The sequence below is a fragment of the Lipophrys pholis genome, assembly GCF_963383615.2.
Source record: "Lipophrys pholis genome assembly, chromosome: 6".
NCBI classification, from domain to species: domain Eukaryota; kingdom Metazoa; phylum Chordata; class Actinopteri; order Blenniiformes; family Blenniidae; genus Lipophrys; species Lipophrys pholis.
Genome location: NC_137629.1, coordinates 27,590,755 through 27,606,139, shown reverse-complemented (window position 1 = coordinate 27,606,139; position 15,385 = coordinate 27,590,755). Strand labels below are relative to the sequence as shown.

Sequence of the window (15,385 nt, the reverse complement as noted above, 5' to 3'; positions counted from 1 at the left end):
GTGTTATAAAACAGAAGCTCATTCCTGCAACTGGGATGGAAGAAATGCCAGATTACTTCTATAGTAACTGACTATTCTTAAAGGTTGAGTGGGGAAATACAAGTATGAGACATATGCACATACTGTTCATCACTAAAATTACACAAGCTGTGGGATTGTTGCATCATCAGTGCAATATTGATTAAGCGCTCTAATGTAACATCATTACAATATTCACCCATCTATTACTTTAAATAATTAGAGAGATACACATCTTATCAGAGACTTCACTAACATGATTATCTCTTCTTGAGACTGCAGTTTTCATTAGAGGATTATAAGAGAAATTGTCCTTAACACCAACACATCCTCATGAACTCTTCGCCCTTAAAGGGAGAAAATATCTATTCTAAAAAGATGTACTCTGCAATGTATTTCCTTTCAAGACTCGGTGAGACGGGGGGGCCAGCACATCTGGCCCTGTCCTGGTCTGTCTCGGGCTGTCTTCTGTCAGTGGGGGACTCTCACCACGTAGACAGGCTGAGGCAATATTATGCACACGGCGTTCTCGGAGGCCTCAGCTCTCCCGCCTGTGTGCACTTCACACTGTACCTCTGTGGGACTGTCGAGACCTATTGCCCCGATGCATTTTCAAACTCCAAACTTGAATGGTTTTAATCTTTTGAAAAGGGGGGGGGAGATATACGAGGCGCTTAAGACATTTGCACCGCTTCACAATGGGGCTTTGAGTTATATCAGGTTCCCCTTTTGAGAGACAGTAAATGCGGCATCTCAGTGAAAGGTTTTAAAACGTCTGTGTGATTTGGGTAAATTTATAGGAGCATTTACATACGAACACAATGGAAAGTGTTGTGCTGTCGCACAGACTCTGTTTCTGGAGCTATTAATCAGAGTCCTCAATAGTAACTCCTTCACTTCAGATCCCTGGAGTGAACGTTAAGAGATCTGCAGTGTACATTCAGTACAAATGGAAAAGTGGTCCTCATCCTGTCTCTGTTTAGATTCCTGTTCCTGCTTGAAACACTTAGACCAGTATTAAGTATTCTGTTTGTGTGCATATACATGATACATTGTTCCACATATGCATGACCCAGTTTCTTATGTAATTGAGATATCGTATTAATGTAGTCTAAAGTCTTGAGTATACATCGCAGTAGGGCTTTTTAAACAGAGTTCCTATATGAATGTGCGCTCAGAGCGCTTTTGTTTGATCTTAGCCGTTCCTGTGGTTTTGTTGAAGGAGATTTATATTCTTTGTTCAGCTTGTAGAAATCAGTAAAAAGCATGCTAATGAAACTTCCTGAGGCTACTATGAATAAGTCAGTATCCCACAGCCCTGATCGCTGTCATCAGTGACCTGGAGGTCATCATTTTTTTTTCCGATTTCAAATAATTTTCCTTTCTAATGAGGACCACATAACAGATTTTTCTCCTTTTTTTTTTGAAAACAACAGCTGAATGCATGATAAAATATGCACGTAGCTTCTTGTTGCACATTCTGAAACTGCAGAAGTCGTCCAATTGCGCTTTCCCTCACAATGACCGCGGGTGCCTCGTCTGAAATGTTCCATGGGAACTTAAGTCACTGCTCGATCGTCATCTCGCAGGTGACAAAGGATTAGCTTTAGTGCTCAGTGGAAAAGCCTGCTGGAGTCTGTGGGAACGACTCGTTGTTTGGATGACACTGACAGAGAAAGTAGGCAGGGTGCCTATCGTCCGGTTAAATCCAGATCGCGCTGACAAGGCCAGACGCACACAGGCGCGCACGTATGCGAGCGTGCGGCCAACTGCACGCATCAGCATACTCACGAGCAAGCGAAAACACAAGCAAGCACACAAACACTCAGTGGGAGGCTGCTCATGGAGGGCCAAGATCCCTCCACAGTGTTGTCCCAGTTGTCGGTGACTTGGGTCACACAGCTGCACTCACAGCCAGACGCTCATGTGAAAAACGAGGCGAAGGACAGATGACAGTGAAAAATTGATTCAAAAGTAAAAGGCGATGGCAATGAAATAGTGAGATGCTTTACAGAAGAAGATAAATGTGGCCAGAAGAAATGTGGGACACGGTTATTTAATTATTTGGACGTAAAATGCGGACTTCGTGATGAGAGAGAAATTATTTAGGTCTTGGCGATTTCATCATGTTTTGCACCAGATAATATCAAAAAATTACTTGTTGGGTAATTATCGCAGAGGAGCTGTTGTTTATTCATACAATTTTTTATTTTTTTAATTTTCCTCATTGTCTGCTCATTTAAAAACTTTTGCTCTCTAATTGGGGGTGATTAATTTACCGACTGCCTGAAGACTCATTTATTTAGCAAACATTTCAAGCCATTTTTATGCAAAGTGCTACTCTGAGTATGATAAACATAAACGCAACACACAACCCATGAAATTCTTATTGTTGCGCCGACAGATTACCGAGTTTCCAGTAGGAAAGGATCCCACCATGTACCGTAAAGGCGGCTGCCTGGCATCTTGCCACGGTTCCCGCCATGTAATTCAGCGGGGGTCAGTTCGCTTCATGGCACATCCCTGTGATGAATTTCAGTGCAGTATGGATCCATTAGTATAATGTCAGCATACCATAGGTAAAGTCAACTCCGATTAGACATAGATACTCATAACCACACCAACTCAAGACAGCTGAGGTATACAGGACACTAAAGTAACCATAGTCGGATGAATATGCACAGATGGCACTGAACTCTGTAACCTTTTGTTCTGGGACATGATCCAGACATGCAAAGTGTCAGCCATTGCAACTGCATGTATTTTGGATCCGGCCGTGGAGTGCCATTATTCATGCCTTCCACTGAGTAAACACAGGTGTCACAAATTATATTTCCACCTTAAAACCCACTAAAACTGGAATTTGACGCGTGTAGCATAAAATACCGAGAAGACGTTTTTCCACAACGATTGATGCATACTTCATGATCCAAAGCGAATCAGAAGGGAGAGACGCCGCTGACGTCAAAGTTCACTGCTATTTAACGCTGCGCGGCTAATGGAGTGCACAACTTCTGATCTTTTATAGAACCTCTACGCAACAATTAGTGAGATTACTTAATTGCACCCAAACTACTGAGGGAGTCTAATCCCTCATGTGTCAGAGTGGACAATACAGTGTGTAAATCTTCCCATATGTTCATGTTTGCACTGAAATACAGAAGGGATTCCTGCGTGCTATGGACCAGAACATACAATTGCTTTTAATTCATTTATTCAGGAGATGTTGGGGTTGCTGCATAGAAGTAGCCTGACAAAGGTTACAGTACGGTCCTCCCTCAACACTTTTCTCAATCCTACTTCAGTATTTTCAGAGCAAATTCAGCACGAGCATCCTCCCCCCCTCCCGTTACAACACAAGGTAAATCTTTACATTATGGCCCAAAGCTGTCTGACTCCTGCTGAATTGCTGCCTGATGCCAGATGCTGCAAAGTCCCCAAGCTTGTTAACTGCGATGTGCAGGGTGAAGCAGCAGCACCGCTCGTCCTGCTGTTAGGTTCCACAGTAAATGAACTGTATATGATTCTGTTTGACCCCAAAGTAGAAGTCGTTTTTAAACATTAAAAGGGGACCGTCTTGTTTTAACCTTGTGCTCATGAGGATAATGAACAGAAATTAACATACCGCCGAAAGAGCTGTAAAGGAAATTCTCCATAAAAGGACTGATCGTAAAAATACAGCTGAAGGTAAAGGACTTTACAGCAATCACAAACATATTTGTAGTGTACTCTGATTCTGTAAGAGGCGCCTTTGGGGGAAAAAAGAAATGGGCGGAAATAAGCCTATGTCTACTGCAACACAAATAATAATTAAAACCTTTCTGATAACTACACTCTATTAAACGCTTGTGTTTTGGTGCCTATAAGTGGGCGTAGGAGGTGGCTCACACTTGATTTATAGCATCTCCGTTATCATGAACAGTTTTTCAAATTTAGGAAATTAGATTTATGTTGTATACCTCCTGACATATGCTGAAGGGTGTGCTGATAGTCACAATTAATTAGTTATTTAATGTTGTCTTGGATGTTTGGGAGTGTCTGACAGTATTTGTACGGATAAGTATTTGTCATTTCTGTGAAAAGATCCTTATCACAACACCTGTAATTACATGGCACCGTATGTGTGACTGAAAAGCAACAAACAAGAGGCTCAGTATGGTTTAGGTCTCAGTAACTGTGAACCTATTGAATTTTTAATGTTCCCAGCAGGTTGATGGGACAGACGCTGTTATCTTGTACCTTCTGCAGGTATTAAGTAATAAGGCATCATTTTGTTATATGAAGATGAACGTAAGAAGACAAAATAAAATAAAAATACATAGATATTACGGAAAACATATAAATCTATCTAACCTTATGTTTGTGGCCCTTTTGATTTGTCCAAAAGAAATACATTAAAAAAAAGGCATTTAAAGTGTATAAATTCTCTATAAACTCTAGAAATGATTATTTGAATTATATATAATGTATTTTAGGAAGATAAATTAATTAAACCAATTTTAAAAATAACTAACATCAAGGAAAAAAAATACTGAAATTCAAACTGAATTTAAAACAGGTATATATAAACAGTGAATAAAAATGCAAAGTAATTGAGAGGACTGTATATACTGTAGTATAGTAAGTAACTCCAGAGCAGGGGTAACAATCATACAGCCTGTGGGCCAAATCCAGCAAGCGGGAGACTCCGGCATAGTATTAAAATCACAAAGAGGATTATTCTTCCAGAAAAAGTAACTGCTGTTGCAACTATGTCCAATTTTGGTGAAATTAGCAAACATACCACAACACTTAGACCCAGAATTAAACGGCTCATTGCAACAAGTGGCTCCAGTGTTCAGTATCTGCACTAAAACAACGGGAAACATTTGGCGTTGTACTTTTGTACTTATTTATAGTTTTCCATGCTCCCATCGTAAATGAGCTTGGGTCCCCCAGAAAAATAGAAAACATCTGAACTAATGCGGTTATATTAAAATCCTGACACGATGAGTGAAAACATGTTGATGACACTATATTTTTAAGTCATGAGTACATTGACTTAGGAAAATCACAGAGAACAATGATCATGATCAATGATTGTCAGACTCTGACCTGAGTGAACCTGATATGCCACTGTAACAAGGACATTTTGTTTACTTAAAGGGTGTGCAGTCAAATTCAGCCTAACTAATTATCTCAGCCAACATCAATTTAATCTGAGTCCCGAGAATTAACAATTACATTTTTGTCTTGACGCTACAGTTTCTTTTTTTCCTTTGTAAATCCCGTGTGAAGCTGTGGACAGAAACTGGTTCAACGCGCCTGTCCATCATGTGAAACCACACTTGTTCACGCGTCACAATCCGAATACAAACTGAAATGTCAAAACTCTCGACTTTCCCGCAGACACGATTAAAGACAGACAAGAGGTGTGAGAGAAACGCCGAGCTGAAGGGTGTAATTAGCCACGGCAGGAGCAGCTCAATATTGTCGTTTCACGTTCAGCGCCAGCTGAAACTCTCCAAAAGAACAGCACCCACTGATGACAAGAAATTAAAAAGAGATTTTCTAAAAAAAAAAACAACAACACACGGGTAATGATTAAATGTTTCACGAAATTCAACCAAGCTAATTCATCCATCTCAGCCTGGAAGTGGCAGTTTTATCACAGCATAAGCATCTCATACAAGTGACCATTTGAGTTTGTTCTTGTTTCGTGAGCAGCTTGGCACTGGATAAATTCATTATGTTTCTTTCACAACACTTGAGTTATGACTTTAATGATACTTATTACCAACGATTGAATTAGTTTTGCACGAAGGTGTGATGATTGTTCCCTTCAGGCACTCTTAGAAAAAGAGATGTTTTCCTTTCTCTGGCTGAAACAAACAGGTGAGACTAGTGGCAGCATTCCAGGAAGTTGTCATTTCACCGACTCACAGCACATTGTACTCAAGCCAGTGTCAGGCTGAGCCTGGCACTCGCAGCCATCGCTCCCTATCCAGAAGTATTGTCTGGCTTCAATTGTCGCTTTGTGCTCTGAGAACACAGTTGTTGAGAGCGAACAACAGCCGAGCAGTGAGCAGTACAAGGGTCGGCGCTTTTCGGGCAGCCTCTTCATTTGGAGGCCGAGATGGGTCAGTCTCAGACGTGTCCTGCAGGAGTAACCCAGTTCAGGGCCATGCCGCCGTCCCCCAGGACGGTGTGCGCCCTCCGCCTGGCCGAGCCGCCCCAGAGACTCTGCTGTCACCACCAGCACTTCATCTATCCCGAGAGAGCTATGAGTTACTCGCCCCCTTACTCACCGAGTCTGTTCAAGAGGCCAGATCGGCGGTAAGTGGGGATCAGCGGACGGTCAGAGAACTTGGCTTGTGAATGAGAGAACATCCGACATGAAGGAGATATGGGCTGTTGACATAAGTGCACATTAAACAGTTCGGGGGAAAGGTGGCTTTGGAAGGAGGGAGACTGTCTCTTCTGGTTTTGTATCCAAGGTTTGCATGGTATTCCCTGTGCTTGCGTGCTCGCTTTCTCCAGCTGCCCAGAAACATGTGTGTTATGGTTACTTAAGCAATCTTGGCTGTGGTTTTAAATGTGTGTGTGTGTGATCGATTGTACGTTTAACACTGGCAACCTGTTCAGAGCGTCCCCAGCCTTAACCTGATTATCAGCTGAGATAGGCTCCTGCCTCAGCAACTGGACCAGGAAAAAGAAAATGGCTAAAGAAAATAATAAGCCAGGGAAGTTTACAATAATGAGGTGCTGTACTTTTCCGAGAATAACACTGACTGTATTTCCAGTCTAATGGAATTACTGCAGTTATTGTTTTTTGAGCAAAACATCATAGTAAATTAAGCGTTGACCTATTTTCAAAATATGAGGCATTAAATCAGATTGTATGTCGCTGTAACATGTTAATTTCTCTGGTGCAGTCGTGAGGCTGAAAGTGCTTTTTTGAATATTGATTCATTAAGTCATAAAAGCGATACTTGTACTCTTCTTTATTATGCTTGCAGAACTGAAAGGAGGCAAAAAAAGTGACATCTCCACCAGTCCTCAGATGACAATGTCAGTCTTGCCATTATCCACTGCGTGCGCTGCATACTTTAACAGAGTAGATCACATAAGGAAACATTACATGCAATCGAGGGACAGAAATTGACAGCCTGGCAAATTCATTCAAACATCTCTAGAGAAAGGCCAAGGCCATCCACCTAGTTGCTATTCATAGGTGATGGAGACTGGAGGTGATGTGATAATAATGACTACCTCTGGGTGTCCTGGCGTATGCAGAGGGCTCAGTATTCACAGGATGTAACCCGTCCTGTTGCCCACACGGACAGCTTCCTCTGAGATTGCCTCTGGCTGCAGCCTATGACAGGCATATGTATTTGCAGGCCACACTCTCTTAAAAGCCATGAATTTCTAATTGCGGGAGTGCAGATGGAACCCACACAGTAAAAATAATAGGAAAACATAAATTTGGCCGTGAGGTGACCCTAAAATAATAAAATGAATTTGCATTTCTTATTGGATAATTTTAGTGTGTTATAACCCCCCAAAACATGCTCATAACAGAAGTTTGGTGTTTGGCGGCATGTCTCCAATTCGTTCCTCCTCAGCCAATGGTGCAGATGAATCACAGCGTTATATAATGTGGTTGGCTATTGCACAAGGGACATCTGATGGAAACTGCGGCCCCATCGCTTCAGAGTGACTCACTGGATTTGGCAAATGCCAAAAATGGTCAGGCATTAAAGCGTTCCAGAGAAAGAAGGACTTAATTTTTTTGAGATGGCAGGACAATGTAATTTCTGTGAAATTTATATTGTTTACGAATATATGCACATGATTGAAAGGAGCTGTTCATGATTGTTTGTGAGTCTTTTACTGTCAATTTGTCTTAAATCAGCTCTGGATCTGTGAATGAAGCAGGGAAGTCAGAAACGATTGTGTACAAAGCCATTATTTTACTGCATGAGGCTCAGTGAGTATGCTTTACTCTAACAGTACACGGAGGCACCCCACTGTCTGGACCTCCTCTGTGCTTCTCAGCTGAGCCAAAGGCAATGGTGTGACTCTTGCCTCTAAAATGGGACTATCACAGCAGGGCAAGGTAATTCACCTGCCTCTCATTGCTGGAACAGAGCTTGGTATTAAACCTGGCAGTTGCACTGTCACAGCACGAAATCTGAGCCGACAGGCACTATGGGCCCTAATACCCTGTCAATGTGGTCTCTGCTTAGCCGTATTAGGCCAAGCAAAAGTCAGCCCGTCCACTCTAATTGTTTTGTTACATAACAGAACGTTTTTTTCTTCCTTTATCGAGGAATCCAGTTTACAACACAGCAATCTCAATGCTTACAGCCCTTTGTCAATTTTAATGCACCTCCAGTATTCCACATCCAGTCCACACTTGCGGGACGTTCACCTGCACTGGTGAATATGATGCAAAGATAAAGACGTTCATAAGCCTTTTGATTGTTTACAAGCAAACAATATGTATATTTCTTTGCATGTTTTGTATCAATAATCATACAAACTGAGATTGTGGAATTTAAGGAATAAAATCTAATTGGAAGACGAATTGTAATTTGCTAACAATCAGTAATCAAAAGCAATTAATAGCAAGAAAATGTGAAATGTGATGTGATAGTAGAGAAGCAGTGCTTGGGCATTCAGAATCAGAAATACTTTATTAATCCCTGGGGGAAATTCTTGAATCACATCAACGCCAATAAACGTGCATGCATACTACAGCAAAAACACAGTCTGTTGCTCAATAATAGACTCAGTGGTTGCTCGACGGAAAGAAACAGCAGCAAGGGTGCTTTCTGTTTATCTTCTGGAATCGGCTTATACCACCAATTGTTTATTGCACTTCGCAGGAGAGTCGGTACAATTGCATCACGAGCGGTAACGTGCAAGTCCAAAAGACTACCTGGAGTGCAGGAGGTCATACTCCAAGGGAGCACTGCCTCTTCCCTGGAGCAAGTCTGATGCAATCATGATAGTTTATTTTGTTAGTGGAACGATAGGCTGCAGATACACTGCAGATATACTTTACACTAAAACAGACTGCGTTTCAAAGTCCACACTACTGCACAAAGGGAGGGACAAATTCAGTTCAAAATATGTGAATGGTATATAAGAAATAATAATGGAATTAGTTATTATGTTATATGATGTGTTCATGAACAGCCATCTTCAAGTTTGGAAAAACAACCTGGAATTCCCAGGAGGAGTGTGTGGAAAATTCCTTCCCAAACAAAGGATCCATGTTGTTCTTGTGGACCCTGCAGTGTCTAATTGTACTTTTCCACCACTAGAGACCACTAGAGTTCACATGTAGGCTGAAGGGAAATTTACCAGGACTGGATATGGAAAAACACCTATTCTGTACACATGTTCATATATGCTGTGGTGCGGGACACTGTGTCACATATACTGCCATAAATAACTTCACTTATGGGCAGAGAATGCGGCTGTTGTCCGTTGTCAGGGCACACAAACAGGAAGAACACGCGCAGACCAATTTACAGGTTTGTGTTACACTTGTGCTACACAGGAATGAACAAGTAAATGTGTTCAAATTACATAAAATAATTCACACTGAAAGTAATCCCTCTGGTAAACACCTACACCGCTCCAAGAAACAATTCACGTGGAAATCTGATCATTTGTGTTGCCTGATCCACGTGAGTGTTCGTGAACAATAACAGGCATGTTCTGCATGCAGTTTGGCAAAGCATGTTTGGCTGTTTTCTAGTGTTTGTCACATTTTCTCCAGTCAGATTTCGGTTTGTGGGTTAAACTGCAGAGGGAAGCAGGAGGAGTTCAGAAACAGGGCAGAGCCGGTGCTGCATTCAGGGCTCATTCTTAAAGTCGTTTTTTTGAATGCTTTTGTTTGATCGTGTGTATTGTTTGTGCAGTGGTTCTGTTTTTGACAGTCAACTTGACGAATTCAAACTGACTTGACTTTGATATATTCTAAAGTTTGAATAAGGACGTGCAATCCATCTAAATGACCAATAACATACATTTAGTTGTTTGTGGCTTTGGAATAAAATGTTCTTGTTGACTTGTAAGAAATGGGAATTGACCAACCAAAATAACAACAACAATTACAAATGTTATGAAAATAGTCATCCACATTAAACTACACATGTGAATTGTAGTCTTGTTAGGTTGGCGTTTCCACATCTTGACATAAATAAAATAACATTCAAAAAATATGGCAATGGTATATTTGCTTTGAGTTCACCAAAAAATAAAAAAGAAAGAAAAATGTGTTTATTGTGCTTATTAGAAAATCATGTGAAATTAAGGCATAATAAACTGTATTGCATTATGCTTTTTCTTTATCTGAATTTTTACTATGCATAATCAGCAGTCAAACACATAAAATATCTGTCTTATGAAGTGTTATAAAGCAGTGAAATAGGTTATTGAGTAGTAATAGTAGTCTAACGGACACCCTCCCACTTTTTCTGCGTTTATTATGTAAACAACTGTTATTGTTGTTTTAATCAGAATCCTTCATGACCGAAGTATACTTTGTCCTATGACACTTGAAGGCACCATACCAAAACTGAAGTCCCTGCCCCATCGGTCAATTTGCATAATGTATGCACGCGTCAGGTGACGTCAGCAGGCGAATGATTCAAATAGGCGGCTGTGGCAGAAATAGCATCAGACAGTCGCTCGTAACAAACGGCGAAGCTTATACACACACACACACACACACACACACACACACACCGACACACACACACCGACACTGCACTGCGAGTTAGTGCATCGCTGCTCAAGACGAAACCAATCCGGATCTACATACTCGGTGACCAACCAGTCGCAAAGGTGGCGAGAAGCATAATCCAAACGAGTCTGGTACTCAACATGAGCACGGAGATGTTCGCTAAAACGCCAATGGAGGTGGCCGTCTACCAGTTGCATAACTTCTCCATCTCTTTCTTCTCCTCGCTTCTCGGAGGAGACGTTGTATCCGTCAAACTTGACAACAGGTAACTTTGCGATCCAGTAAACAGTGCTTGTTTTATATTCTCCTAATTTTAATGTGTTTAATATGAAAAGCTCGGGTTCGCACTGCAGTTCAGGCCTCCGCTTTCAAAAATGCATACTGTTTATCTTGATGGAGTGATGCGTTCAAATGCCCTGTGGCCTGCTGGTCTTTTGTGCGCTGTGGTTTTTCTGCACTTTGGACGCTTTTTATTGTGACCCTGTGCTTCGTACCTCCATTAAAAAAAAAAAAAAAAACGCGAACTAATCTACAATCAACACACTATTTACTCCGTACAAACGTACACCAAATAACAACAGAGTGAAGAGTTTTCCTTTCTGTTTCTGAAGCTCCCAAAGTGTTTCTGTTGCTGTTCATTCTGAAAGTGTGACGAGTTCAAAGTTGTTATTGCAGTGCACTTTTGATTTATGGACTCTTCTTCTCCTCTGCAGTGCCTCTGGTGCTAGCGTGGTGGCCATTGACAACAAGATCGAACAGGCAATGGTAAGATGACATCACAAACACACCACAGCTTCCTGCTGCAGCCTGCATTTACAAACACAGTGTACACATCTCATGTGAAGGACTTGTGCTGTGCACACTTACCTTCAGTTTATATGCAAATGTGTGTGCCACTCTGGTTTGAACCCCCAGTTTCAGCCGGACGAAAACTGGACAAGTGCAGTTTGCAGACGCGACATGTAAAACACTATTGTCTAATGAAGTGAGCAAAGGAGCTTGTTTACTTGTTACAGTAGCTTGTAACAGATTGTTTACTAGTTTCTGCCCGTGTTTAACAGCGTGTACTTAGACAGTTGGTTACCTCCAAAGCAACTTCCTCCCATACAATCGGCACATAACCACTTCAAAGAGTGCACGGGCAAGTTTTTATGTAACAGCCATGTGTCGATTCATGTGACAAGTGCATGGAAAGATGGCCACAACGCTGACAGACAGACTTATTTATAAGACTCCGGATTGTTGCAAACAGGCCAAGTTTGCAACATGCGAACATGTCCCCACGTTTCATAAGAGATCCAGATAGATATTTTCTTCATTGCACAACAAACGATTTAGAAAGAAAAAAGACTTTGTCTGGTAATCAACAAGCCAGGCGAGCGCTGCAAGTCTTAACATCGCCCTCACGATTTTATGTCTTTTCTGTGCCATGACAGGATCTTGTGAAGAACCACCTGATGTATGCCGTGCGTGAGGAGGTGGAGATCCTCAAAGAGCAGATCAAAGAGCTGGCGGAGAAGAACAACCAGCTGGAGAGGGAGAACCACCTGCTGAAGAACCTGGCCAGTCCGGAGCAACTGGAGCAGTTCCAGTCTCACATCCCCACAGATGTGCTGTTACCCCTGGACAATCAAGGCCACCAGCTGACCCCAGACCACCAGCAGCATCTGCAACTGCAGCAGACCTGCAATGCTGGCTCTGCTGTATAAGTGGCTCTGCCTTGGGGCGGGCAGAGCCACTATCTCTCTCCAGTAATGGACCTCCGATTTAAACGTAAGCGTTACTAAATCGCCGCCGCTGAGAACCCTTCGAAACAACGAAGGTGACGCTTCAGGGCTGTTTCTGATCGATGGGACACAAATGAACTGTTGACTCTGAAAAGCACAAAACAGAACTCTGACTGGTGCCATGTCAGGCCCGTCCTCTGATACCGTCCAACTCTTTGTCCTAGTCCGTGTCTGTAGACTAAAGTTTTAAGATTAGAGAGGAGGCCGACTAGACACAGACGAGTGCTTGCTTTCAGACAGAGGGGGCTTTCCCTGCCTAGCCGAACCCTTCAAACAAACACCCTTCGCTCTAGAGAGAGGGGGTGAGGAGGTGTTGATTGGGCTGGCCCTGCAGGTGCTAACTTGGAGAGTGGGGAGGCTTTTCACCGCCCCCCCCGCTGACCCAGAGGAGACCCATCCGAGACGGTCCTCCAAGTCTCAACGAGAACAGCCCCTTCATGTGGATTTGTCCCATCGCAAAATGCAAGTTTCGAGGACTTCCAGCTGCACATTTCAGCCACGTCACAAGGACTTTCTTGTACCTACAATGTATTGCTCATGTACATTAAAGCATAACAAGAATAATCAAAGAGGATGAGCTCAGGCAGCAGAGGTGGAGGTTAATACAATGTAGTGTAATAGAGCTGGTGAAGCGCTGCAGTAGACTGATGGGTATACTGTAATGATTGATAACATGTAATCTTGTATTGTCTGCAGTTGGGGCTTGCTGCTTTCGGGGGAAATTAATTGTGCTATATCTTCTGTTTTTGTTAGTGATTCGAAACAAAAATCAGTCGTTTGTAAAATAAGAGCACTGTACAGTGTTTTTTTTGTTTTGTTGTTTTTTTAAAAAAAAAATTCTTAAATTGTTTATGTAATGGGGCGTATCTGCTCACGCTGTTTGCCTCTAACTCCTCACAGGCCAGTAAATGTCCGGAGGTTAGCCTAATGGAGGTGGTTAGTAAGCAGACGCCTGCATTTCCTGCTGCAGATGCACTCCTGAGTTTAGCGTCGTCGTCCAGCCTCTGGTCCGTTTTCTCACTCGGATGCCAATTTGAAAACAATGGCATGACAACAGTGCCTGTAAGAAACGAGAGGAACACATTTTTCCACACTGAGCTCAGATGTTGCTGTTGTTTTCCAGCTACCAAAGACTTTGCCTTTTTTTTTTTTTTTTTCTTCTTTTTTTTCTCCTTCCTTCTTTTTTCTCACAACAGAGGCTGAGAATATCAGGACCATGTGTAAAACTTCACAGGGGGAAGTTGTTTGTAGGTAGTGCTAAAGTTTATATGTTTTGTAAAGATAACGGTATTGTTGCTGTAATGTATCCTCAAAACAGTTGTTCACTATGGTGTTTGGATACAACTGCACATTTGCAATAAACCTTATGTTTACATAATACGCCATGTTGGTATTTTGTCTTTTCTTCACTCAGGGTTGATGTACATGAGAACCGTGTTATTCTCTAGTTGGCAAATATCTTGTACTACCAAATTGGAGGTAAAAAGCTGAAACTTTTAGTTTTCTCTTTTTTTTTTTTTTCTTATTTATTGGTACAACATCTGTGAAATGAAAGGATTTATCCATATTTGAAATCCAGTCTAAGAATTGCGAAACGGCTGCAACAATACCCGGCAAGATCTACAAAACGTCAGAAGTCCCCTCTCATGTGGAATGTCATTCAACAACCCCTTTGTTTATTCTCAACACGAGCTTGATATTCCTGGAAGTCGGAGCCACTTCATAACGATATCCGTGGACATTTGCCGCTTTCTGCCTTGTGAGCCTTGTTTGTTGTTTACGGAGCGAGTCTGACGAGCGGCATGTGATTTGGTAAAAGTTCAGCGCCATGCTGCAGCCAGCCACGCTGACTGCAGACGGAGATATGCTGAGCTCGTGTTAGCTGGTGATAGCCTCTCGGACCGAGATAAGATATAGCCCGAAGTCTCCCTCAAAAAGAACAACACTGACCACAAATAGTTTTTTTTTTTTTTTTTTCCAAAGTCAAAAACAGCCCAACCGCTAATGATAGCAAGTAATGAGAGCAAGATTTCCTGTCTACCGGCTCTGGCAGAGAGTAAAAAACAGTTTGTCCTCGTAGCGTTTTTTCCTTCAGACGGATTGGCAGCCAGTCAGTGCAGCCTGTGTGTAACCAGATATGTTGTGGCTTCCCTGGCGCGCAGACTCGGCTCACATCCATCTACTGTTGAGAACAAGGAAACTCGGGTCTGGCTCGGAACCGTGATCACAGATCAAGTAGCACCCGAGTAAACATGAGGCCGACCCCGATGCCTCTTCTCACACATGAAACCCCGGTTTTCTGTTGTTCTGTGTCAAAACAACCGATCTTATGTGATGCTGAAGGCCTCCGTCGATGAATCGGCTCTCAAATACATTCTGCGTTTTAATTACTGGTAGGTTAGTGGCTGAAGAGGATCGAGACAAGTGCTCATTGGTTCCTTCAGGATAGATACTTGCAGTCAGTCTTTGTTGTTTCTATCTGGATCCTTGTGTACGTTGTGGAAAAGAGACTGCGGGGTCAGCTTCATCAAGAAATGGAACGTCTGTTTATTCACACTCATGTTGTTGGCTGATGCACTCAAGGGAAGAAAAGAAGACTTGAAAAGCTTTGTAGGAAGAGTGAAGCAGCACGTAGAGTTCACTTACTAGTTTGGTTTTAGTAGATGGATTGTGTTTTGGTTCTGGATTAGGATTAGTGAAGTTCACTACTTCACTCCAGAGCAAATGCAGAGCTACATCTGATGTTAGATTTACAACTTGGCAAGAGCGTGTTTTATTATTGTTATACACGGTAGGAGATTGAATCTCACGCCATGTGGATTATATGTTTTAAATCAGA

General features: G+C 42.2%; 1 protein-coding gene across 3 annotated transcripts in view; it reads left to right on the top strand.

The window, feature by feature from the left end:
* tsc22d3 (TSC22 domain family, member 3) overlaps window positions 1-13,926 on the top strand; it is a 34,767-nt gene extending 20,841 nt beyond the window's left edge. For 2 of the 3 annotated variants that reach the window (XM_080465952.1, XM_080465951.1), the window contains 2 exons: window positions 11,473-11,524; window positions 12,196-13,926. In XM_080465952.1, the coding sequence (XP_080322078.1) occupies window positions 11,473-11,524; window positions 12,196-12,468 (325 nt within the window). In that variant the 3' untranslated portion in view covers window positions 12,469-13,926. Of the gene's footprint in view, window positions 1-10,688; window positions 11,025-11,472; window positions 11,525-12,195 lie in introns of those variants that run through there. The other variant, XM_080465953.1, reaches the window with a different exon arrangement.
* The last annotated feature ends 1,459 nt before the right edge of the window (window positions 13,927-15,385 follow it).